This window comes from Pseudonaja textilis, chromosome 1, assembly GCF_049901715.1.
Source record: "Pseudonaja textilis isolate UNSWEBS1 chromosome 1, rPseTex1.2, whole genome shotgun sequence".
In the NCBI taxonomy this organism is placed as follows: Eukaryota; Metazoa; Chordata; class Lepidosauria; order Squamata; family Elapidae; genus Pseudonaja; species Pseudonaja textilis.
The window spans coordinates 190,982,301-191,008,652 of record NC_141990.1 but is presented as its reverse complement, the minus strand read 5'-3'; the positions used below and the strand labels follow the sequence as shown (position 1 = coordinate 191,008,652).

Genomic DNA, 26,352 nt, shown 5'->3' with positions numbered 1-26,352 from the left:
AAATGTTTTGCTCGTTGCAATTAATTTTTCTACTGGGTAAAGATTTAGAGAAAGACAGAGTTGAGCATAATGGGAAACTTCAGATAAATTGGAAGGAAAACAGACAGTCTGTGAAGGGCAAATTCTCCAGCATTAATAGACTTTTACCAGAGACAATATTAATTTATACTTTACCCTTGCCCTCCTTCCTCTAATCTTCTCATTTGGTTTTCTCTCTTGTTCCTACCCATATTCTCCTCCCATCTTCAACTTTGAAATACTATTCAGTTCAAATTTGTGGAAATATGTCTTGGGGACTTCTCAGTCCTTTAGCTCACCTAATTCAGGTTGTTCCTCTTTACATCTTAGGTTTTTGCTTTATTTCTGGCTCTGTTTTAATTTTTCCATTGGTCAAATAACTTCCAATTATGGCTATACGTTGCCCAGGTATAATGCCTATTAAATGCATCTTTATCTGAGAAGCTGTTAGGTTATTAGAGAGGTTTTGTTTCAACAAAGTTAAATATATATAATTGCAAGTAAGCTAAAAATATTGGTATAAAATTATAAATGAACTGTAAATGAACTATATGTGTTAGAAATCAAACAATATTTCTTAAAATATATAGTTGAATAGAAGGTGCTTGTAATGTTGTTTTGTTAATGAGCATTATTCTGGTACTTAGAAAACATACCAGAAGGTTGCTGGTCCACCCGGGGTATACAACAGAGTAGAACCAGTCCTGTAGTTGGTTGAACTAAGGTAGCCCCTCAGACAACAAAGAACGATGGCCAGAACCTTAGCTCTCAATTGTCCGTCCTAGCATTGCTTCCGTTGAAAGATGAACGACGTGTGTCTGTCTTGTATCTCTTAAATGAATGGATGGCTTTCAGGAATAATGGGAGCCACTACCAAATGTTAAGTAGGATCCGTTGGCAGTCTCGTCACGTTCTGAGGAGAGACTACATTTTGCTTTACCTTTAAAAGCAGTGAAGTGTTTAGAGGCAGCCTTGCAAATAAGGAAGCTGTAAATTTTGGAATGGTGTTCAGCTCCTGTGGTTGCCATTATAAGTGTTTAATGCGAACCAAGCTGAAGTTGCATAATAGTATGTGCGCAAAATAGAAAGAAGTTTGTATTTAAGCAGTTCTCCCTCCTGAGTGTAACCTGAAGAGCAGTCTATGTCTCCTTCCAATAGTCTGAGCGGAGGATTTCTGACCCTGTCATCCCTCACTGTTATCCTTTGTTGAATAATTTTACATAATTAACTTTACCATCCCAGGGGACTCTCATATCGGCATGCTTCCTTAAACTAATAAATGTTAATGTAGGTGATTTATTAATAGTGATAATGATTGATTGGCAGGGTCTTGGAAAAGCAAAGGGGAAAGCAGTTCTTTAAAAAGTGTTGAGCTTAGAAAAGCTAACAAAATCTGGAAATTTAAATCATTTAGGTTCAATCTTGACTTGTGAAATCTTTTTGTCTCTCCCCCACGGTGCTATGAATCACAGGGGTGCGCAATGGCTCAGTGTTTAAAGGCATCAGCTTTCCTGGGTTCGAAACCTAAGCACTGTGTGATGGGTTGAGCTCCTGTTACTTGCCCCAGCTCCTGCCAACCTAGCAGTTCAAAAGCATGCAAATACAAGTAGATAAATAGGTACTACTTTGGTAGGAAGGTAACAGCGTTCCATGCTCCTTGGTGTATAATGCACCATGGAAAACGTCTTTGGACAAGACTGGTTCCCTCCACTAAGAAACGAAGATGAACACCACCCCCTAGAGTTGGAAACAACTGGACAGGGAAAAACTTTATCCTTTACCTTTATGAATCACAGTGAAATATTTCTTCTCTCACACACAATCTCTTTCTCCTCATGTACTACCTGTCCCACAGTATCTCTTACTACCTCTCCATTCTATCAGGAGGATATAGTTTTATAGTTAGAGGAAATCGGAAAGAATACTAGGGTTCATGGTAAAAATAGTGTTTATGCTTGACCATAGATGGAGGTTTGTGGGTGTCGATTTGGAAGGCCATCTTGACTTATGCACAAAGAATCTTGAGTGTTATGCCTCTACAGGGAAACATTGCCTTGCCATAATGATCTGCAGACAATGGTGATGGGAGGGTGGGAAAGACCAGTGATAAAATGTGCAATCACATTGCAATGCAATTCTGTGCTGTTTTGTGCTTATATTGCATGCACATATGGGATGGAGCTTGTGTCATGATGCCACAATAGGCATTTCATCATTTGGATGAAATCCTGGCCACCGTGACATCCAGTGGATTGCTGAGTGCAGAATTTGGAACAGTAAATAGCAAATGCTGTGAAAGGAAACAGGTGCTGGAAAAGATGAAGCCAGCAAGAGATTTTAATTTAAATAAACCTTACAGTTGTTGCTGTTTTTCAAAGTAATCATTGCTGATAATAAAAATAATGGTTTTAGATATTATCAATATGTAATAATCCAAATAGTATTTATGTGTTGATTGTTTAACAGATCCCATTATCCACCCCCCATCCTCCTCCCTCCCGTACCATCATTTAATTGGGACTCATTTGGATTTTTACAATATTTTATTTATGTCTCTTAGGTTTTGTATAGTTTTTATCTTTTTAAGATTGGAAGCCACCCAGAGTTACCCTGTGGTAAGAGGGGCGGCAAATAAAATTTACAAATGAATAAAACTATAATGTCAGAAAAAAAATACAGTTTAAAACATTGCTTTTCCTCTTACAAATAATTTTAGCCATAGATACAGAATCATATATTTAATACTTCCATGCCATGTTTTGATTCAGAGCTAACTGGGTTTTCCTGGATGGTGCTGACAATTACATGGATGCATAGATTTTTGAGCTCTTATCTTTAAATGTGAAATGGATTTTTAAATGACAGTGCTCATCTGTGTTTATCATGGAGCATCCTCAGCTTACAGTATATTTTATATCTTCTGCAAAATACCAGAACAAAAGATGAACTAACAAAATAACCTTTCGCTTTTTTCCTGTAGAATTTCAGCGGCTAATAATGCTAATAGTAATACTGAATATGCAGTAATAGGATAATGAAGAATTCTTTTAATACTCTGAAATCCAGATATAAAGCAGCTAATGACTTTAAAATGTCCTCTCGTCTCTCATCCTTCTGTTTATAATTTACTACATGAAGATTTCCTCTCAATATTTGACTAGAAAGGATTAGATTATTCCAAATTAGTTATTGCAGAATGTTCATCATCAGAAATACAGAGAAAATATTACCTTTAAGTAAATGCATTATACAAGGTTTGGGTTGGTTATAGTTGTTGTATATTTATGAGGCAACTATAGAGGAAGGAGTAGCAGAACCTGGGGATGAAATTAAAAGAGGGATCAGCCTAGAATCTGTACGTAGCCACAAGCAAACTAAGCCTATTCCTTCTTGAATTCTATTGATCCATATCTAACACCTAACAGGTGCTAACTGTTAGTTGAGAATATTCCCTTTGCATAGCTGAGTAGCAATAAATAAGTGTAATTGGATGTTCGTGTATGACTTGATTTTCCACACCTGAAAAAAACCAGTATTATTAGAATTCAAATATAGAAGAGTTCAAATTCAGTCATGAACTTAAGATATGAGAGAGAGAGAGAGAGAGAGAGAGAGGGAGGGAGAGAAGGAGAGGGAGAGAGAGAGAGAACTTATTTTACTCAGTCACAACAAAGTCCAATGCCACCTAGTGGATATGCAGTGAAATGTTGTTATCCACATAGATTGTGCATTCATATTGGTAAAGAATTGGCCACTCATGATTTGCACACAATGTATTAAAAGAGCTGTAATTTACCATATTGCATTGCTTTCTTTAAATTACAAGCCTGACATTCCTTATCAAGTACAGTAGCTTTTATTAATGTGGAAACATGGCCGTTCCAACCGTGTTCCAGACAATAATAACTTGGATTGAATGTTATAATATATCAATTATATTCACATTTATTGACGTATATGTTAATATTTCTATGATGGTACAGATATATCCACGCAGTTCTTTTGGCGATAGCATGGAATTTTGCCTTCTTCCATGTATTTGATTACATCATATGATGCAATTATACTTGAAGATAAGAGAAAGACAAGAATTTTCAGATGTAGCAACAGCACTTAGACTTATATACCTCCCCATAGTGCTTTACAGCTCTCTCTAAGTGGTTTACAGAATCCTTATTTTACCGACCTCAGAAGGATGGAAAAGGTGAGTCAACTTTGAGCTGGTGAGAATTGAACTGCTGGCAGTTGGCAGAATTAGCCTGCCATACTGCATTCTAAGCACTGCACAACCATGGCTCTTATCATATCATGCCCAAACAGTTTTTATCTTGCCAGCAATCCACCTGGTTATGTTTTACCTCTATGGAAGTGAATACTAATTTCCTTATCTTTTTTTGAAGAAGGTGACCTAGTCATGGTCAAATATGCAATTTAAGGACATTATGATCTATGGCTTTATTGTATTCTGGGTAAAATTATTTTCATAGAACATCTGGATCATATAAAAGACAACCTATCCTGCTTGTACATATGGTCAGTGGGAGACCTTAGGCCTGATCCAGTAGTATTTTGAACTGAAGGCAATGAAAAGAAGAGCATAATGTGCAGTCCCAGAATTTGGAACTCTGAGTGCATTCATCAAGTTTGTTTCTTTATGGAGATTTGAGGGCTGGGATCCTTTCGTTTTCAAGATATTTCACCTGTTGTCTGTAGTTGATTGTTGTTGTTTTGGCTGTTTTGGAAGAAAAGACTGTGCTTGCTTATAATCATTAATCTGCCAATTTAATCCTTTTTTCTGGGCTTGTGGATGGACTCGCTGAATATAAAGTGAAGGATATCTGTACAGTAGACTGCCTGACAAGATGATGGCACAGATGGCTGGCTTCTATGGATATTCTGCTGGGAACTCACTAGTCCTTTTACAACTTCCAAGATCCTCCACATACAGCACAGGCTCTCTATGGGTATCATTAAATCAAACTGTTAGCAAGCAGCTGGCCTGACAGCGAGCTGGCTAGCTAGTTCACTAACTAGTTCTCTCCTAAGTATAAAGAGGGGAGGGATCTAGGGGAAACTCACTTGGACATAACATGGAATTTTTTTAAAGTCCATTTCTCCCGTTACCCACAACAAAAATATTGCAATTCCTGTATCCAGCTCTGAAAATCAGAGAAGGTGCTACTATTTGCAGTTCTCACGTTTGAAGACATGACCATCTCCATGCATGCCTGTTTTAAGGCACTATCTTTTTTATTTCATTCTCAAACAACTAAGGAATTTAGATGTTACGTAGGCTGCATGTTGTGTATACGCTTTGGGGGCATCATCCCTAATTTACTTCTAGTTTGTACTTTGCCCAGAACATTTTGATTATGGATGATCGATGTGCAGAAATTCTCCCTGTGCTCCGTTTCGTTACTGTATTTTCTGTGGTTTGATACCTTTCAAATACGTATGGAATATACTATAGGGTTTAAGCACTCATCAATTGTGACGGAATGTAGTCTTTATTCCCAAGAAGGAGGAGCTGCATTCCAGACTGCAAAGAGGCAGCAATGTTTAGATACATTGGCTGCAAAAATAATAATAATAATAAGAAGAAGAAGAATTAAAACATTATCTCTAACAATTCTCAGAGCATATGTATAGTTGTGCAAATAGTTGCTTTCGTTTGTCAAGATTCTGTCTACAGGTAAGGAACAATAAGAGAAATTACTCAGAAGTAACTCCTCGTGTCTTTCCTTGGCACTTGGGGGCAGGCTGACATCAACTTTCTATGTGAGTAAATTAAGAAATATCTTAGCTTTATTGGACATTATTATTTGTTCAAAATTGCAGTCTTCACCATATAGCAGAGACTTTTTTTCAGGAAAAATTATATAGAGAGACAAGTAAAATAAAATCTAGGTGACAATGTATTTTCATCTGGCACATCTCTGCATTCTTATGCAACATTCAAGCCATTTTAGGTGAAGTCAAATTGCCACTGAATAAACTTAACCCAGGAAACAGGCAGCTTAGCTTCCAAGTTCAAATGAGATAGTGGCCAAGGATTTTTCTCTCGGGAAAAAAAAAGTATGATTGCTTTGCTTTCATACTCATATTGTTTATAAATGATTTAGTAGAAATGGATGTCAGAATGGAAAAACTCCTGTTTGAGAATAAATATGCCCACCCAATTATGACCTGAGCCATCTTCTTGTGACATCATAATGTTGCCTGCATTGATGGGGCTCACTTTTTTACTTCTGACTACAAACTTTGCCTGTGTGCAGTACAGTATTGAGCATACTTATGCAGCAGCATCATGGGTAAGGCTATAGTTGGGACAAGCAAGGTAAGAGAATGGAGCAAGGGATTCCCAAAGCTGCCTGCTGGAAGGAATAAAAAGGGATTCATAGCAATGAAAATAAATAAGAGGCAGACTGAAAATATTCATTTAACCCTATCTGAATGTGTGTTTTTTCAATGGCTTGCCTTTGTAATGTAGTATTCTCTGTTACTCACAAGGTTCCCCCCCCCCCCGCAAGAGGCTATTTGATTATCTGTATCAAACAACAACAACAAAGATAATATGCACTAGCTCCTGCCCTGTTCAGCATTTTTTTTTATTGTTCCTTACTCCCTCAGCAATTATTGAATTCAAATTCCTGTTCTGTCACGGATTTGATTTGACCTTGGGAAAAACCCTGCAGTTGCCTTTTGAGACATGTTGGTGCCTACAGCACGAACAGATTGATTTCATTGTTTCTCACTGGATTGCGGGGGAGGGGGGAAATGGGGACGGGGACGGGGCGGACAATTTCATGAATATTTATAACTGTTTTACTTCTAAACATAGAGGTACAACCCAACAACCTCCAGACCACAAGAACTGAAGTTTAATTCATCACAAGTAGAAGGTCAGCTTCCCACAATAAACACAGTAATGTGTAAATACACAGAAATGTGGGCTGGGAAACGTAGAGCAGGAGAACAAATTTACTGCCATCAATTTCTGCAGAGAGAGAGAGAGAGAGAGAAACGGGAGAGGAGGCCACAGTGCAGAAGGAGTGGCAAGGAAGAATCATTAAAACATTTCCTGCCCTTTCTGATAATACAAGTCTCTTCCAAAAATGAAAGACAAATGAAAACAAAGTCAAAACAGATGCTTATCTAAGTGGTCTTTAATTTCTCTTAGAGAATTTAAAATATTCAAATGACAATATTAGGAATGTTTGCTAAAGCGTTGTCAAGATTTTAAGTTAAAGCGTTTAAAAAATAATGTTCATATTGCAGCTTTGGTTTTATATATATTTTAACCCCATGAGAGAGTCAGTTGCATGGATCTGAATCAGTCTGGGGAGGATGATACTTTGCTCCTCTGAAGTCTGAAAGACAGGCTGGAACTTAGTGAGAAAGCTGACATGAGTGTTTACTATCTAGTTGTGTTTCAGTTCCCAAAACTGGCTCTTTCCAATATTGAGAATCTCTGAATATTCAATATTTGTGACAAAAAGGGGAATGTTTAGGTTAACTATTAAACAGAATTAAATTAATTACCTCCCATTGTGACAGAATGTGTTCTTTCTTTTATGCAAAAAAACAGAGTAGAGGTACTCCTCCACCTCCAACCACAACTGAGCCCAGAATTTATGTTGCTAAGTGAAACATTTAAGTGAGTTTTCTCCCATTTTATGATCTTTCTGGCCACAGTGTTAAATTAATCATTGCAGTTGTTAATTACTAACACGGTTGTTAAGTGAATCTGATTTCCCATTGACTTTGCTTGTCAGAAGGTCACAAAAGGGTATCACATGACCTTGAGACATTGCAACCGTCAGAATAGGAACCAATTGTCAGATTATCCTAGTATAGATTACTTGACCACGGGGATGCTGCAATGGCCAGTGTGAAAAATGGTCATAAGTCACTTTTTTTCAGTGCCATTGCAACTTTTAACAGTCACTAAATGAGGACTAACCGAACAAGAAGAATGCAGCTCTTTCTTTTCTACATTGCAACAGGCTGTTTTGATCATTCAGAAGTATTTCATTTCAGAACCTTTGAACTCTTTGAAATAATCTACAAAGCCTGTTTTGTACATGAAAAAAAAAAGATCTGAGCTCAAACCAAAGCGTTTCAAATTTAAACTATTGGGACATACACACAAACATCAACATTGATTCAAGGATTAGTTTTGCATGAAGCTAACTTTAGTGAACCACCATGTGAATGGCACTGGGTATTTTAATTTAGATATATGTTTCAAATATAGCTTTCACAGCAATTATTTCAGCGGTCAGTTTCATTTTTTTTAAATTAAATTGAGGGGAAACCACTAAACTTCCTTGGTTCAAATATTACCACTTGAAGCTTACATTAAAAAAAAATTAAAAGGAGAGAGGAGGGAAGCACAGTAAGTTTCCTTGGTCCACCACACACCTTCATGCTACTGACAATTCATTGAGGATAGATCTCAAGATCTTAATTGCTTAGTCTGCAGTCAGCCTTGGCTTTCACTGCATCTGTTCCCATTGCAGGTACATGTGACAATAGTGCAGCTATGAGTGGAATTTTAAAGAGGAAGTTTGAAGAAGTTGATGGCTCCTCACCCTGTTCTTCGGTGCGGGAATCAGATGATGACATCTCTAGCAGCGAAAGTGCTGAGAGTGGGGATAGTGTCAACCCTTCCACTTCAAATCATTTTACACGTAAGTACTACTGTTACAGGGCAAGGGCCCTTTCCTCATTATAAACAAATGAAAGTCAGTGCCTATGGTTTCCTCTGTATTCACCCAGTTTTCTACTCTACTGGAAATAGATGGAATACCAGAGCTGGCATCTCACAACTGGAGCATTTGGGCGGGGGGGGGGGTGTCCTCTGTCTGCTTTCCATCATATGGAGCAGATTGCTTGTGTGAACTGGGTTTTAGATTGGAATGTTTAGATTGCAAGACTGAGAGACATACATGTGAAGAAGTGAAGCCATCAGACCATCAAGGAGGAATGATATGTTATCAAATTTGTGACAGTCAGACATGAGCAACAGGTTGCTTTATAATATTTAGACTAATGCATAGATTTGGAATTTTGAAACTATGTAATGGGCACTCTTTAAATGTTTGCCATGGCGGACATAGCCAGTCTCCAAACACCCATTCCCTTAAGACAAATTGGTAAGAGTATTCCACAAAATTCACCTAACATCCTAGCATGTTCCCAAGACTTCAACTGACTTTTCCTTTTTGGGGGGGTGGGGGGCACACCTTCAAATAAGACAGTAGCCTCCATCCAGCTACCATTTTTATTTATGAACAATTCTTCTAAGATCTGTGTAGCATCAGGAGTCATTGTTGGAAATACAGTTCAGGTACTAAGGCTGTTGCTTTCATTTGCAACACGTTTATTTCCACCTTCTTTAAAAGAGTTTTTTTTTTAAAAAAAAACTTGGTCAGGGAGTTTAGTAGACACTAAGTTAGATGATGGCAGGCACATTGATGTCCACAGACATCAAAACTGGTGAAACAAGAACAGTCTCCAAGATTATGTTGTCAAGTTGTGTCAAAGCTTGCCTTTCAGATGATTATTCAGCTGTTTCATTTATCATTCGGTTGTCTGATCCACAGAAAACATGATCTGCAAAGAATGTTGTGGGATGCTCTTCTTAAAGTTTTATGTATACTTTAATCTCATGGATATTATTAGTTTAAGTCATTTGTATTTTATTCTCACTGGCTGATGTGAATACTATATACTTTTCTGATTAGAAAAATGGGCAGAATTCATGGAACTTTAAATAATTAAATAGGATTAGTAGAAGACCTTGGACCAAAGTACAGCAACCTAGCAATAATTTATCTATATTAGTTTATGGTAAAATGTTTAATTTGCTTATTCACTATTTTCATCAGTGTTTATAATTTAAATAATATCTTTTATAATCCAAATTTATATTATTGTATGGCAATTTAATACGTTGAGGGAGAGCAAGAGGTCTGTCCTTTTATAGTCTTTGTATTATAAATTGTGAGTAATCAAATGCTAAGCACAAAATTCATACAAATGAACTTGGCTTTGCAAAATCTAAGAAAGCCAACTTAGTCCAGTCATCTGAATCTTACTCATGCGGTCTCATCTCTGTAAATCATGTTTATGGTTTCTGCTTATGAGACTAATCTAATAATCAGTTGAATCAGGGATACACTTAAGTATGAAAGTATGGAAGACCAAACATTAATTCTGATGGCTTCCTGGCAAGAAAAGAAAATGATGAAATATTCTAGTGTGTATAAATGAGAAAAGGAGGAGAGGGAGACAATGCTATAGCAGTTATTTTGTGTGGAACATCTTCTTCCTGGCAAAGCAGGAATAGAGCCCTGTCTGAAATCCTAGAGAGACACTACCAGGAAGGTTGATTCTTTCTGGCCTCCAAGATATCATTATAATTTACATTTTGTTGTCCTTGGCTATCTACTATTTTGAATAAGGTGGTTATGTTTGAGATACAGTGTGACTACTCTGCCTAAGCAGCATTGAAGAAGAAGAACCAATGGTCTGATTTATTATATGATTATTTATTCTGTTCTTCTGATTGGGGATAGAAAAGAATGGCAAGATGATAACCATCCAAATGAGAGTAGGGATAAGTGGGATACCTTTGGTAAGAAGCTGTACAGTACAATTTACTGGCAAAATCACTGGACAGTAAGAAGGAAAAACACAATGTGATGAGCTATAAAAGGAGGAACAGAATTTATAAACATATTTAGCTATGTTCAGCTATAGATAATGTCACTTCAAACGGGGCTGCAGCTGAATTAAGTTGTCGAGTTGAGTTGAGTTGCAGAAGAATCTTAATTGGCAACTACAGTAGATAGCACTGTTTGTCACATAAGCTTCCATTGAGATTAGTTTTGAAATTACAGTATATTATAAATGGTGCTGCCCCTGGTGTACATTGACAGTTGCTTGACATCTTACCTCCTTGAGACAGGAATAATTCTGTTATGATGATGCTAATAAATTATGGCTGTATGAAGTAGTTTTCCAGTAGCATGAAGGCCAACTTTAAAGTGATTAATTTAATTGGCTGAAAAGTTTGTTTTACGTTTTACAGTTACATGCATTGAACCTAATTGTTTTGACTCATACATAAATGGGCATTTCCCTGCCTTTCTTTCTCACACAACACATGCACCCAGACATATTTTAAAAACAAACATTATACAATGTTCTTCCCTCTCCTCGTGTCACAGGCATCTCATTAAGAGACCACTGTGTGAAAGTTACTACCGTAAGTTAGTCCCTAACAAATCAGGTAGCTGTTAATTAACCAAAAAAAGAGTCATTTTTCCAAGTGGAAGTAATCTCTCTATCCCAGACTCTGCATCATTTTCAGAAGTTAACTAATAAAGTTCCTTCTAGTCCCTGCATGTCCTTATTTACAGTTAACATCTCATTATATATTTTTTTCCTTTATCATTATTGTTTTTGTCTGGCGAACAGCTAAATAAATAAGGTCACCGATGCCCTTCAGAAGTAAAGTCCTTCATAAGTAACCCCTCCTTCTCGAGTGTGACAGTTATGTGGACATATAGTTGCAGCTCTAAAAGATAAGTTCAAAAGGAAGAAAGTCAAATACAGACATTTCTGCTTGCTATTATGTGTAACTAACTGTGACTGCTTTTCCAAACCTTTCTAAATATCAAACGATGAGGACTGAGGTATCACTGTAATTCCTGATATTTACAGTGGTACCTTGGTTCTCATTGTAGAAACACAACTCTGCATACATACATGGGGATTCAGAGGAGAGGGCCCAGCAATGATATGTGCATCAACATGTCATGACATGTTTGATGCAGCTTATCTGCTTACACTGGATGTGATAAACATGTCATTTGTGCAAAGATGTCAGCATTTAGACATTATCATGATTTCCTATGGTTGCTTCTGAGTGGGGAGGCAATCATTTGTCATGATTATGCTGTTTAAAAACAAAAGCAAGAAAATTTGTTTAGGTTGGGTTCCAATCTGGATATTTGAAGGAATTGTCTAGGAGCCATAGCATCTTATGCACAAACCTATAGTTCTCTGTGCCTGCATAAATTGCCTCTTGCTGAGATTCTCTTACATCTCATTTCACCACTTAAAAACCTCTGAATGCAAGAAAGAGAGAAAGAGGGAGAGGGAAAGGGAGAGAAATAGAGCGAAATGACTATTTGAACCTCTGAATGTCACTGGTTTTAAGTTTTAAATTTTCCTTCCAAATTTGATCGCTGAAAAAAACCTCTATCCCTGATCTCATGTGACCCTGAGACCCAACTAATTATAGATTACAGATTAACAGAGTTGGAAGGGACCTTGTAGGTCATCTAGTCCAGGGGTCACCAACCTTTTGGACCTCAGGGACTACCAGACTCATAATTTTAAATCCCATGGGCTAGAGACCCTGGGAAAATCCCCCAAAAAGTCTGCAGGAAAATTCCCCATCCCATTTTCCTACTGATTGATCACTCTTTATTTGGGATCATAGGATACCGTCTCCAGCTCCATTCTCGGGGAGAGAGAGAGAGAGAGAGAGACTTTTGGCTTCATGCAAGGAAAACTGCAGAAACAGCAGAAGACTTTCTTTCTCTCCCCCAAACTCCACCAGAAATGAGTCTTTGTGAGACTTGTCATGTTGTCACAGCCTCTTGGAGCAGGATGCCTTGCAGGGCCCCAAAGACTCATTTCTGGCGGAGTTTGGGGGAGAGAAAGACTTTTGCTGCTTTCCTTGCGTGTAGCCAAAAGCAGAAGAAGAAAGAAGTGGAAAGAAGCAGCCCAGTGGCCAGGCGAGGCACATGGGAAGAGTGGGGCAAGTTCCGCCCCTGCCCTTTCCCCCCTCCCCTTGTATTGTTCACAATGCAAGCGACGCAAGCCTTGTGTTCTTGCGGGCCATGTGGGTAGTGCAGCCTTGTGTTCTCACGCAGCCTGCATCAATTGCTTTGGGGAGTGCTTTGGGGGTGACATTTCTCTGTGGACCACCAAAGTTTTCTCGTGGACCACCAGTGGTTCCCAGCCCACTGGTTGGAGATCACTGATTTAGTCCACCCCCCACCCAAGAAGGAGACCCTGCACTATTTCTGACAAATGGCAGTCCAGTCTCTTCTTGAAAGCTTCCAGTAATGAAGCTGCCACAACTTCCGAGGGCAAGCTGTTCCATTGGTTGATTGTTCTCACCATCAGAAAGTTTCTCCTTATTTCTAGGTTGAATCACTCCTTGATCAGTTTCCATCCATTATCCCTTGTCTGGCCTTCAGGTGCCTTGGAAAATAGTTTGGCGCCTTCCTCTCTATGGCAGCCCCTCAAATATTAGAACACTGCTAATTAAAACGTAATCCATTGCTATAAATTTCAAACTACTGTTCTCTAATTTAATCTTGATTTTATACGAGCGTGAATTGCTACAGCTTCTTTACCAACCTAGACTGATTGGCTGCCATGTTTACCATTTGAGCATCTAAAATAAGAGTTTGGTGTAATGGCATGCACAATCTATCATGTTTGTTCAAGAGGAAACCAAGTCATCTCTAGGTATCCCCAAACGCTGAATTGCTAACTACTAAAAATTGTCCTTTCTCCTTTCATTTCATTTGCCTCAAGCTTATTGGTAATTCCAAGCATCAGTTCAGGATTTATTTATTTGATTTTAAGGCTGCCCAGTTGCTGTCGCAGAGAAAAAGAGCTGGCTGTGTCATGGGGATTCTATATTTTGGCATTCTGAATGGCAGCTAATAATTCCATGCAAGTATATAATAAGATAAGGTACAAATGCCTTCCTGTTTGAATACATTCCCTCGCCATCAGCTGGAATCTGTCAACTAAGCAAGAATGTCACTATTGCCAAAAATGGCCGTATATCCCTTGTCTGGATAGACAAACCAGCAGAATCCTGTAATCAGTGATATTCGATGCCATTCAGTGAATCAGAAAGCTGTCTCCACTCCTCTGCTTCTCCTTGATTTGCATTGCACACAGTATTTATTTACATAAGACTTTCACAATATCAATCTTATTTAAATCTGATGTTGTTTATGAGTCTTGCATGTTAACTGAATCCAAAACGTGCTTTGTCTGAAGAAATGACCCTCTCTAGTACATGAAATGAACACATTTAGGGTAAGGGAATATGAAATCAATTGAGATACAGATTATAAAGCTCGCTGTGGAGGAAATCATGCCTACAGAATTAAAATCAATCCAGCTAGGATTACTTTTGGGAATAAGCCTCTAGGATGCTAGTAAAGTTTCCAAATAAAATATTAATGCTTGGGCATCCTCAGAAGCAGAGATAAATAGCTTCAATTGTGAAACAATTAGAATTAATGATGAGTATCAAGGTACTACTGTAAATATCAGGAATATATTTATAGTACTACCTCGGTACTCATCGGTAATGGGTTCTGGGAGTGCAACGAGTACCAAAAACATTGAGTAAATGATGTTTCACATAAGGAATAATGTAGTAAGTCACAAGGCAGCCGACGCTGACAAGTTGTACTTTGTGTGTTGAGTACCAAACAAATGATGAGTACCTGGACAAAATTTTTGTGATAAAATATGTGGAGTACCAAATTTGATGAGTTTCAAAGCAGTTGAGTACCAAGGTACCACTGTATCTAATGATAAAAATATTTAATTAAGGCTACCATATCTGGGCTACAAAAATTGGGAGGATCTAGGTGGCAACAAATACTTTTGTTATGTTTGCTTTTGCTTTTCTTAATCCAATCTGTTTTGCCCTTCTCACCTGCAGATATGTTTAGATTATGACTCCAAAATCCTTTGCTAGTCTGTCAAATATTATTTATTTGTGTGCATGTTTAACATTTTTCCCTAGACCACTTTTTGAGTGGCTTGCAAACTACAAAGCTGTATAAATTAAAATGTGAAAAATTAATAACATAAACAACAACAGATGGGTCACTATTCAGGCATAGATTTTGTTCCCAAGTGCCTCTCCAGAAAACCATTTTTTTACAACATTTTGCAAACACAACATGGGATGTTTCAAATATGTTTGCTGAAGTGGGGGTGTCATAACTGAGAACATTCAATCACAAGATCCCTGTACATGACATTCATTCAGATTTGGAGTTCTTGGCAAGGCTTCCCTATGTGAGGGTTCCAAGTAATAGATCCATAGCAGGCAAAACTATGAGGCAAAAGATAGCTTTATTGGAAGAATCATATTGGCATATATCTGGTGAAAACAGATTGTAAAGTTTCTGCAGTTTTCACCTAGTTAAAAAATAGTTTTTCCCAAACCCCAAACAATTAGTCACATGGTTCAATCAAGACGCTGTCTGGTCATCTGGAGACTCCCTCCTTCTTCCACAGTCTAGGTGTGTCATACCTCAGTTGGAGCCTGACTCCGAGGGAGAGATGGAACAGCCAACAGAGAGTGGGAGTGTGACTCTGGTAGTTGTGGAGGAAACTGGGGAAGGGTACAGGCTGGATGGGCATTCAGAGGAAGATCCAAGCCCATCCCTCTTCATCCTAGGGCACACAGGGAGGAGTGGATAAGGGAGAAACATGAGTGGCGTGGTCTATGGGGGAGGAAGGGGCCCTGATCACCTTCATGGGCTGCAGTTGGGAGGACTGTTTAAAAGGACAAACTGCGCATGGTAAAGTTGCTGGAAGCAAAGCGTGCTTTATTCTTGCTGGAGCTTATCTATGTTTTGGCTTCCTCCCAGCTGTGGTTGCTGCATTTCTGATAGAAGTCTGCAATTAATCATCCTTGCCTGCCATAGTAATTCCTTCAATGTGGTTGGTGTTACCTTTTTTATTTCAAATTAACTTTACTTTGGGTGCGGACTGCATTTACTCCCTCCGTAAACTGTTTTCTTGAAGAGTTTGATATCCAGCCGAGGACAATTGGAATTTGGGGCCAAGTTGGAGGCATTAAAGGGACTTTATTCTATTTTTGTGTCTTGGTTATTTTTGTGTGATGCCCCAGGTCATCACAGGTGTGAGAATGTCCTTGGTTCTCAAGAGAAAGTATTTTATTTTGGCTACACAAACCCCTCTACCTCTAATCCTCCGTCCTTGTCCCTCCTTGTCCACTATGGCTCTGGTCAGGTCAGCTTCAGGGTTGACACTCTACTGATCTCTCTGGATGGGCAGATTCAACTTGGAGAAAGGAGCCTTAGAGATATCTAAGTCTTAAGGCATGAAGATCGTCTTCAACTTACAACCATTCATTTACCATTTGAAATTACAACAGCATTGAAAAAAGTGACTTATAACAGATAATCAGAGTTGGAAGGTACCTTGTAGATCATCTAGTCCAACACCCGGCCCAAGCACCATTTCTGACAGATGGGAGTCGAAGAAAGTCTCAAGTGATGGCGCTTCTTCAACATCCGAAGGCAAGCTGTTGCATTGGTTGATTGTTCTCACTGTCAGAAAGTTTCTCCTTATTTCCAGGTTAAATCTCATCTTGTTAGTTTCCAGGGTTTCCAGGGATGCTACCGGTCCTTGCCTGGCTCTATAGAACTGGTAGCTCTGAAGAGCAGCAGACATCGAACTGGCAAAACGCAATCACCGAACCAATAGTAACACTGGTTGAATCCCACCCCTGTCAGTTTCCATCCATTATTCCTTGTCTGGCCTTCAGGTGCCTTGGAAGATAGCTTGATCCCTTCCTCTCTATGGCAGGCCCTCAAATATTGGAAGACTGCTCTCGTGTCTCTTCTGGTCTTTCTCTTCCCTAGACTAGCCATGTCCAGTTCCTGTAACTGTTCTTCATACATTTTAGTCTCCAGTCCCCTAATCATCCTGGTTGCTCTTCTCTGCACTTTTGCATAGCATCCCAATGATCATGTAATCAAAATTCAGTTGCTTGCAACCAACATGTGTTTATGGCAGTTGCAGCATCCCAGGGTCATGTGACCAACACTCGAAACCTTCCCAGCTGGCTTCTGAGAAGCAAAGTCAATGGAGGATGCTGGAGTCAGTTAATGACCTCAAGATTCACCTAACAACTACAGTGGTTTGCTTTAGAACAGTGGCAAAGGGGTCATAAAAATTCATTTAACAACCGTTTTGCTTAGTAATGGAAATTCTGATCCCAAATGTAGTTGTAAGACTATATTTACCTGTATGCGGCTTTAAAGCATAATCAGCACCTTGAATTGCACTGGAAGCTGATCGATAGCCAATGCAGCATCTGCATTAGTGGTGTGATATAGGCAATCATAATTAAATTTAATTAATTAATAATTAAATGCTAAGCCAGATGAAGACTGGCCCATGTAGAGTTATAGTAGTCTATCCAAGGGCAATAAGAGCAGAGCATGTGTGATAGAAAGCAAAGCTTCCTGTTCCAGAATTGGCACATACAAAACAATGATGGGGAAGGCCCTTTATGGTAGAGTGTAGCAAGTTGAGGAAGGCTTGACTGAACAGAGTCACATATCTACTATCCAAGGACCCTGGGAATCTCTTTCATGAGATGGAGTGTGATGACCCAGGGTGTGATACAAAATAAACACAGTCACAAAAAAACAGGTGAAGCCCCTTTTATTCCTTCACCTTGCTTCCAAGCTCCAAATATCCTTGACTGGAGACAAAAAAACTCCTACACAAATAGTTACAAGAAGGAGGAAATGCCGTTTAAATTATAAAGACTAAAAAACAACACAAACCAGGCAAGATAAGGTTTTGAAGACATCCACAGATATCAGAACACACACTAGGGAGGATGCCAAACTCAGAGAGGAACCAGAGATATTTCCACGCTTTGTTTCCAGCACTTACCCATTCACATGTCTGTCCTCTTATCCAATTGTCACAGCTTCAGCCCATGAAGAGGATCAAGGCCCTCTCCTCCCCAGTAGACCACATCTCTCCCTTATCCTCTCCTCTCTGCGTGCCCTAGGATGAAGAGGGGGTGGCCCTGGGTCCTCCTCTGACTGCCCAGCCAGCCTCTGCCCTTCCCCAGCTTCCTCCACAACCTCCGGAGCCACACTTCCACTCCCTTTTGGCTGTTCCTCCTCTCCCTCCACCACAAGCATGACATAGAGTCAAAAGAGTTAATATTCATGGAATACTCGAACATATCTTTGCAAAAAGGTAATGTTGTAGTTAAAAGAGTATTTAAAATCCATTTGGATTTGAGTTTGCAGATACCAGCATAGAAGGTCTGCTGTCCACATTCAGTTCAGTAATATTGCCTTTGTTGTGCAAATATAAAAACACACATTCAGCTCCTTGTGATTTTGAATTAGTGGTCTTGAGGGGTCCGATAGATTCATTTCCTGAGCTCTTACAGACTTCCCATCAATCATAGCTGTCCAACTTTATTAAGGCATGTCTTACATTTAAAAAAAAGAGAGAAAACTATATTTGGAATAAGATTTAAGCCCACGTGCCATTGATGGATTTGGTGTTTTTTTTTTTTAACTATATGTGTTTAAAATGATAGTAACCTTTTATCCGGGTAAATGTTCTGGGATTATTATCCTGAAGGGTCTTTTGAAAAGGTGAGATTCCGAATGGAAAGTTCCATCTCATTAAAGCGGCTGTGATACTTTTATTGTGCCAGCTGTGCTGTTTGCTGGATCGTTTGCAACCAAATTTAAAACCTCAGTTTTAATCTTTAAAAGCTTATGCCTTTTTGAGCTAAGTTATGTGAAAAATGAGATTCAGCCTGTGTGGCCCTTAAAATCTTCAATGGATATGCTTCCTCCTTTCTTGCCTTATAGGGCAGACAAATTAATGAGGGGAATTAAAGAGGAACTTCTCTTAAGTGGCCTCAGTACGCTTTCTTCATGGAAGTTGCGCAGTTTGTTTATTCGTTAGTTATTAGATTTTCATACCACCTTTTTCACTTTATAAGTAACTCAAGGCAACAAACATACCTAATACTCCTTCCTCTTTCTATTTTCCCCACAGCAACAACCCTATGAGGTTGGTTGGGCTGGGAGAGGCTGACTGATCCAAAGTCATCTCAGCCCAACTCACCTCACGGGGTTGTTATTGTGGGGAAAATATGAATCTGTGAGAAAGCTCCCAAAACCTCTCCTTTCCCCGTAACCATGGTTTGAGTTGTATTTTATGCAACTGCACCTTTTTTTCTGACTTGAACTGAATGAAATGTCAGTTTTATTCTTCTTACTGGCTTTTGTTAATTTTATTTTATTTTTTCTACTTCTTTTTAGAACTGTTTTTATTATTTTATCTGTGAATTACCTTCTGTGGGTTTGCGCTTTGTAAAACAACCTATTTTAAATAGATACAGGTTATAAAATACAGGTAGTCCTTGACTTACAACAGCCCCATTTAGTGACTGTTTTTAAATCAGAGCAGCTCTGAAAAAAGTGACTTATGACTGCTTTTCACACTTCATATTGTTCTGACCCAGGCTTCATCAAACAGAATTAATATCAAACTTGTTGTAAAAGCAAAACCTATTTTATTGCAATGCTGGGAATTACTTTCATTCCCAGCCAGAACTAATTATAAACAGTTCCCCAAGATAAACACACTCCTTTCAGTACTGTGGAATGTTGCCAAAAACAGAAGTATCCAATTAAGTATAACAGAAACCAACCAAAGCACCAGAAAAAACTAACCAGAATAAACAGAGCTTCAAGGAGGACTTGGAATCTGTCAAACGACTTTGCTTCCTGCAAAGTTTTCATCATTGAGGTCTGACTTTTATCCCTCATGGGAGGGGCAATCACCTCCCAGCTTTACTCCCGAATCGCCCCTTCTGTTTCAGCTGCTCTCGCCTTCTAGCAGCTCTGCACACACGCACACTGGGAACAGGCTCCCCTGGGTCCTCTGCTTTGCTGCTGCCAGACTCCAAAGGCTCCAAAGGCAGCACCCCACTCCCAGATGATCCTGGCTCCTTCCCTGCATCGGACGCAAAACCCTCATCCAAGTCCTCTGCAGACTCCCCGACTGGTCCCCTTTCTTCCTTACTGTCCGACTCCATTGCCATCTGCACTGGATGCCGGTGAACCACAACACATATCTTCATACCTTTCTGTTCTTGCAAATATTCTTTCTTCTACCACATTCATAACTTCATGGTTGATTATTTTCCTTTAAATTTGTTGCTTCCTTCATTTTGAGAATTCCATCCACGATCCATCTAAACTCAACTTTCTTGGTTTTTCCCTTCACATTTGTAGTATTTGACTTACAACCGTTTGTTCAGTGACTGTTCCAAGTTACAAGGGGCACTTGAAAAAATGACTTATGGCCGTTTTTCACACTTACAACTGTTGCAGCATCCCATGGTCTGTGATCAAAATTGAGATGCTTGACAACTGGCTCATATTTATGACCGTTGCACTGTCCTGGGAACATACGACCCCCTTTTGTGACCTTCTGACAAGCAATGTCAATTTGGAAGGCAGATTCACTTAACAACCGTATTACTAATTTAACAACTGCAGTGATTCAGCTATCATCTGCATTAAGAAAGTTTGTAAAATGGGGGAAAACTCACTTAACTGTCTCACTTAGCAACGTAAATTTTGGGCTTAATTGCGGTTGTACATCCAGGACTACCTGTATGCTATGTTTTTTGTCTTTTTAGCCTCAAGATTATATTTCTTCTTTAATTTGTTTTTGTGAGGGCAGTAAATGAGTTACTTCACCCTCAGGTTGAAAACCTGCCATACTCTATCGAGGAGCCCTGTGGTTTACATTTATTATAACATGCTTTTGACATAAAGGAAACAGCTGGAATTGAGGAGGGAAATGTTCACACTTTGGATCTCAGCCAGGCAAACCTCAATTTATTTCTGCGTAGTAACCGAGTAACTTCTTTTTGCAGATTAAAAAAAGGCGCTTGAAAAAGTTCAAAAGGTTTGACAGTCATTCCCACTAAGATTTGTGCAAATGAGACAATACAGGCTTTCTCTTCCTACCACGGGTTTATTTTTAACTACCTTACACACACACTCCCCACACCCATTTCTCCTACGTCCGCACCCCCTTTCCAGCATCCTCTCCTGACTCTGGAATTCCCTGGGCTATTTTGGGAAATCTTGATAGATTTTACCTGCCAAAGATGCAAAAGGAACTTCTTTACCTAAGAGCAGCTGAAAGTTTGGTTGATTCTTGAAATGAAAGATAGACAGTCTTCTCCAGAACTACCCTTGGTGACTTTCTGAAAAGCCCTTAAAATAATTTGTGTTTTTTTCTCCCCAGCAAGCCTGGGCAACCCCTGGTAATGGTAAATCTGGGGGCTGGCTGTATTATACAAGTGGTCTTCAACTTGCAACAGTTCATTTAGTGATCGTTCAAAGTTACAACGACACTGAATAAAATGACATGATCGTTTTTCACACTTACGATCATTGCAGCATCGGGTGATCAAAATCAAGGGTTTTTTTTTTTCCTTTTTGTTTAAAAACATTGAAAGTCAGTGGGCATCTTGTTACAGAGATGATGATATGCAGAGGCACCTTGTTTTCAGTGGATGAGATAGAAGTGTAATTTCACACTTGCAAAAGGCACTTTTCACTAGCCTGCCAGCCAAAAGGGGAAAAAAAATTAAGTTCAAGATTTTGTTCTTGCTGCAAAGCAAGGTTGTTGGCTCATCTGTGACAAATGTAAAGTATGCAATGACTTGGGAAGGAAATTTTGTAAAGATCTTCATCTCTATTTTGTCCCAATATTTTTACAATAAACATTAATAGGCCTGTATTTGCAGTCTCCATTTTCAGACCGACTCGTAAAATTTATGTGTGCCTCCTCTGGCTCCTTATCTTAATGAAGTGTTTCAGAAAAATTGAAAATTGGCAAACCTTTCTGGAGGGGTATATTTTGGCCAGTGTGCTCAGTGATGGATTTGGGTTCCATTGTCCAATTTTGCCAAGACAGAGAATGCTTCTTTTCAATATTGTGCTTTTAGGACTAAGTTTGCAAAGAGTGTTGGAAAACAAGACAGAACTTCTGGGATTTTGATAGCTGTGTGAAAGAGGTTACAGCTGATGTTGCTTCTATGACTGGGGATACCTGTTACATTTCCTGCTGAGGCACAAGTGTTATAATGCTCCAGGAATCCCATTAGCTTTTGCATCTAGCCACCTAAGATTGGGGACATTATTATGGTCTGGCTTATGCTGTATGTCACTACATGAATGGGTGAATCCTGCCCTTCCACCAGGTTTTGTAATTTGCAAGAATTTCAAGCTGAATGTGTTTTAGTAGAGTGGTCCCAGCCTCTGGTCCGTGGCATGCCAGAAATTGGGCCATGCAAACAAGTGAAGCCCCATCTGCGGGAAAAGAAATCACACCCGCTCTGGCCCACAGAAAAACCTCTCTCCATGAAACCGGTCCCTGGTGCCCAAAAGGTCGGGGGCTGCTGTTTTAGTATATACAAAGCTTTTATATTATAAGAGAATAGTCGGGGCTTGCAAAAAACTTTTTTTTTTCATATTCTCATGTTTCAAGCAATGCAGATTGACATTGTATATACACAGGAATCCACCTTTACTCCATGCCTGACCTTCCTGAGTTGGGGTGAGAATGCATTAAACAATGTTCAAGGTTACAATTCAGAGCAGAAGCATTGCAACAATAGTTGTAAAATAATATAGAACTTCTGTAACATTGGACTAAATTATTTATGAAGCTAATGGGATATGCTATTTGGGGATATAAAAGAAGCCTATATATTGCAAACAAAAATCTATTTCCTGGAGTAGGAAAAGATTGTATTGTAAGAAGTGCATGGTTTAGGAAAGTATTTTAGTTCACAAAAGACCAGAGCTTTAGCTTCAATAAGATTAAAAAGTAATATGAGAGCTCCTTTTTCTTCATGATTTTTCCTGTAGCAGGAAAATATTATATTACATTAGGACGATGTCTTGGCAAAGTATTTTGCGTTTCTTTAGAAAATTTCAGAGCTTTAGCTACACTGAAAGGTTAAAAGTAACAGGACAACCTCTCCTTTTTGATATTAATTTTCTAGAGAAGTAGTACTCTTCTTGATACTGTCAGCATCTTTCTTTGATCAATTTAACTGATCAAATCACTTGAAACTACTTCACTTTGAAATCTAAACTATAACTTAATTTTAACCCGATTAGCATGAAGCTGTGATCAAATGGATTGAAGAAGAGAAACTAGCTTTTTATGTTTTCTGATTTGTAAAAAATGTTACATATTTTGTAGGTATGATTTTGTCTCAATCTGAATCCCTGGTGTTGCCTGGATTAGTCCCTGTAGTTTCTTTGGCACAGTTTTTAGAAATGGTTTGCTTCCACCTTCTTCCTAAGTTTCAGAAAGAATGGTCAACCAGCTATATTTTATGCTTAAGGCAGAACTAGAACTCATAGTTTCCTGATTTCTAGCTTGGTGCTTAAGAACTACACCATTGGGTCTCAGAAATAGATTATTAGTCAGCTGGATAGCAGAAATTATGAATGCTTCTTGGAGACTGAAACCTTCTGAAAAGCACTGTTGATGCATTGTTCTCTCTCTCTCTTTTAAAAAAAATTAATTTCATTCTGGTTATGAAATTCTTCCTCACTTGACAATAAAGATATAATAAGCATCTGAAACTTAAGTTTAAAAGTCCTGTAGCATTCCTGATTAATGGAAGAACAGATCTCAAAGCCAAAGGACTTAATTTGCTGAAGCTGTTTTAACTAGCTTTGTGCTTCTGGCTAAGGTTGTTAAAATATATAGCTTCACATTACACAGGCTGTTAGCGTGTTTTATGATCCTTTTAGTTCCACCCTCTTTACTATTACATTTCTCCCATCATACCTGTGCAACTGTCATACCTGAATTACATAAATGTGATTTATCATCTCACATCCCCCAATGTTGTTTTGCCAACAACCCCCCACCCCCGCCCCAATCAGGCAGAAGAGTCAAGCAGCTTTTGCAAATGCACTCCATATTTTTCATTACAGGCTAAATGCTTATGTTTCTGTATGGATTTATAAGAGGCATTGCTAGACAGTGGTGTAAACAAAGTTTAAATTGAGATTTTAAAAAAGTAGAGGGCACTATTTCAAAATTTATGCACATGACTTAGACTGCTTGTTAATTTTGTAAGGAAAGGAAGGAATACTCATTTGTAAGAGAAGTCTGGAAATATTGTAGCCCTAATTCATTCATTTATTTCTTCTGATATAATAATTGCACGGAATAACTTCCCTTTGCACTCTAATGAGAACTTGTATGAGAATGCCAACATCTGATGCAGTAGAAGATCTGAAAAGATGGTTTACTCTTTCTCATATAAGACCTAAAAAGATGCAGAGATTAAATTGGCAAAATCTTACAAGATTAAAGAAGTTCTGAGATTTCTAATGATGATGAAGAGGATATTAATGATTTATGCAGCCCTACTTGGAAAATGTTGCCAAATCAGAAACTTACTTATTTCCAAGAATAAGCACAAAAGAGCTGGATTTGAAGATAGACAAAAAAAAATTATTCATCTCTCTAGTTATTGTAAGTTTATATGGAACATTGAACATGTGAAAATTTTACTAAGACACTAGGCAACTGTGACCCGCTGGGCCATTCTTTCAGAGATACTTGCTTATCTAAACGGAGAAGCAGAATGACCGCAGGCGGACAAAAGAATCAATGAGAGCAGGGACCAGTTCCAACTTCCTGCAAGCTTTCCCGTGGACAAGGCTTGTGGGAAGCTGGCAGAGAGCTTGGATAGCGCTCCTTCTCCTCAGCTGGCCTGCAAATTTGCCTTCCACTTTTCTGAGGGGAAGGGGGACAAAAGGAGCTGTGGACCGTGAGGAAAACTGCACCTCGCGCCCCTCCCACCACATGTCTCTGTTTCCCTTGATTCACTTGGTTAATGTTAATTAGAAAATACTTCACCCACTGTTTTAATCAGCTAACCTAACTAGCTAATTGACTTGACTTGACGCCATCAGTAATGGTAGGTGGGAAAGATCTTGGAGGATGGGCCAGGATGGTCAGATAACACAGAGTGTATCCCCCCCAGCTGGACTGCAGGCAGGACAAGAGGCTCTGAAGAGACCCTCCTTTGTTTCTTGAGTTGTACAGGAGACGGTGGGAGATGAGTGCTTTGAGGCTTGACAGATTCTGTTTGTGTAGCTTTACAATAGGGTAGAAAATAGACCATCTGGTTATGTTTCCTGTCTGATCTACCTAGGAAGACTGTTCTGTCTTTTAATTGCTGACTGAATATAAAGACAGCAGGCAAACTCTACAAAGGCTTCCATACAAAGTTTCTTGATTGGGTCACAAGGCATCCTCGAAGTATAATTCGCGGTTATGACGAGATTCATCTAATGTCCAATTCTTTGCACAGCTGACTTCATAGTGTGAAATTACAGTGATCTTCATCCCATAATGGTGAAGCAAAGGGTGAGACACCAACACGGTGCTGGGGTCCAAGCAAGAGTAAAGGAAACTCCCCCAACCCAGCCAAGGGTCAGTTCAGTGACCAATCAGGATTATAGATGTGCCTTCATGACATGAACTCCATTTCCCATGATGCATTAAGTACATTTCCCATGAGGCATTCCCTTAAGGGGACAGCTCTCAATTCCTAACTAACTATCCCATTTCCCAATTAACTATATACTGTCTGGACAGCACAAAGACTGACATACTTTGACTCATAAAAATGAACATGAAATGCCAAATTAAGCTTATATGCTGCTTTTAGGAGGCACAGTAAGACAGCTGCATCTCTGGACAAGTGGTTAAAGAAGGTAACCAAGCAGAGAGCTTCATTATTTTGTCTGGCATTTTCCCTGTACCGTTTAGACAGGCTTCCAGAGGCATCTGGAGCAAGCCACAGTTTCTGTGTTGTGATGTTACTTACAACACAAGTTCTACCACTTGGGTGCTTAACATGCACCTTTGTGTCACGAGTACAAAAGGGGCAAGAGTTCGCGTGGCAGAATCAACCCCTCTGTTACATGTTAGCCTAGTGGACTGCAGCGTTAAGGGTTGAAGGCACGGATAAGCAGGGCTTGATTTAAACTTGTCCTTTGTTTCCATTCCAGCATCCTCCATTCTGAAGAGTGAGAAAAGGAAGAGGACAAAAAATGTTCATTTTAATTGTGTTACAGTATACTACTTCACCAGGAGGCAAGGTTTCACAAGCGTTCCTAGCCAAGGAGGCAGCACTTTGGGCATGTCCACTCGTCACAACAGTGTACGCCAATATACTCTTGGGGAGTTTGCCATGGAGCAAGAACGGCTTCATCGAGAGATGTTAAGAGACCATCTCAGGGAGGAAAAGCTGAACTCCTTAAAACTCAAGGTAAAAAAGGGGGAGGAGGGGATCCTTTTTCCCAGCCTCCAACATATGGACCCAAAACATTAACAGTGGGC

The 26,352-nt window shown here is 39.1% G+C and overlaps 1 protein-coding gene across 2 annotated transcripts in view; it reads left to right on the top strand.

Annotated features, from left to right (window-relative positions):
* The window catches only part of CSRNP3 (cysteine and serine rich nuclear protein 3), a 52,487-nt gene that overhangs the window by 9,509 nt on the left and 16,626 nt on the right, over window positions 1-26,352 (top strand). For both annotated transcript variants that reach the window (XM_087920027.1, XM_087920029.1), the window contains exons 2-3: window positions 8,541-8,711; window positions 26,022-26,281. In XM_087920027.1, coding sequence (XP_087776153.1) covers window positions 8,564-8,711; window positions 26,022-26,281 — 408 coding nt within the window. In that variant the 5' untranslated portion in view covers window positions 8,541-8,563. The remainder of the gene's footprint in view (window positions 1-8,540; window positions 8,712-26,021; window positions 26,282-26,352) is intronic.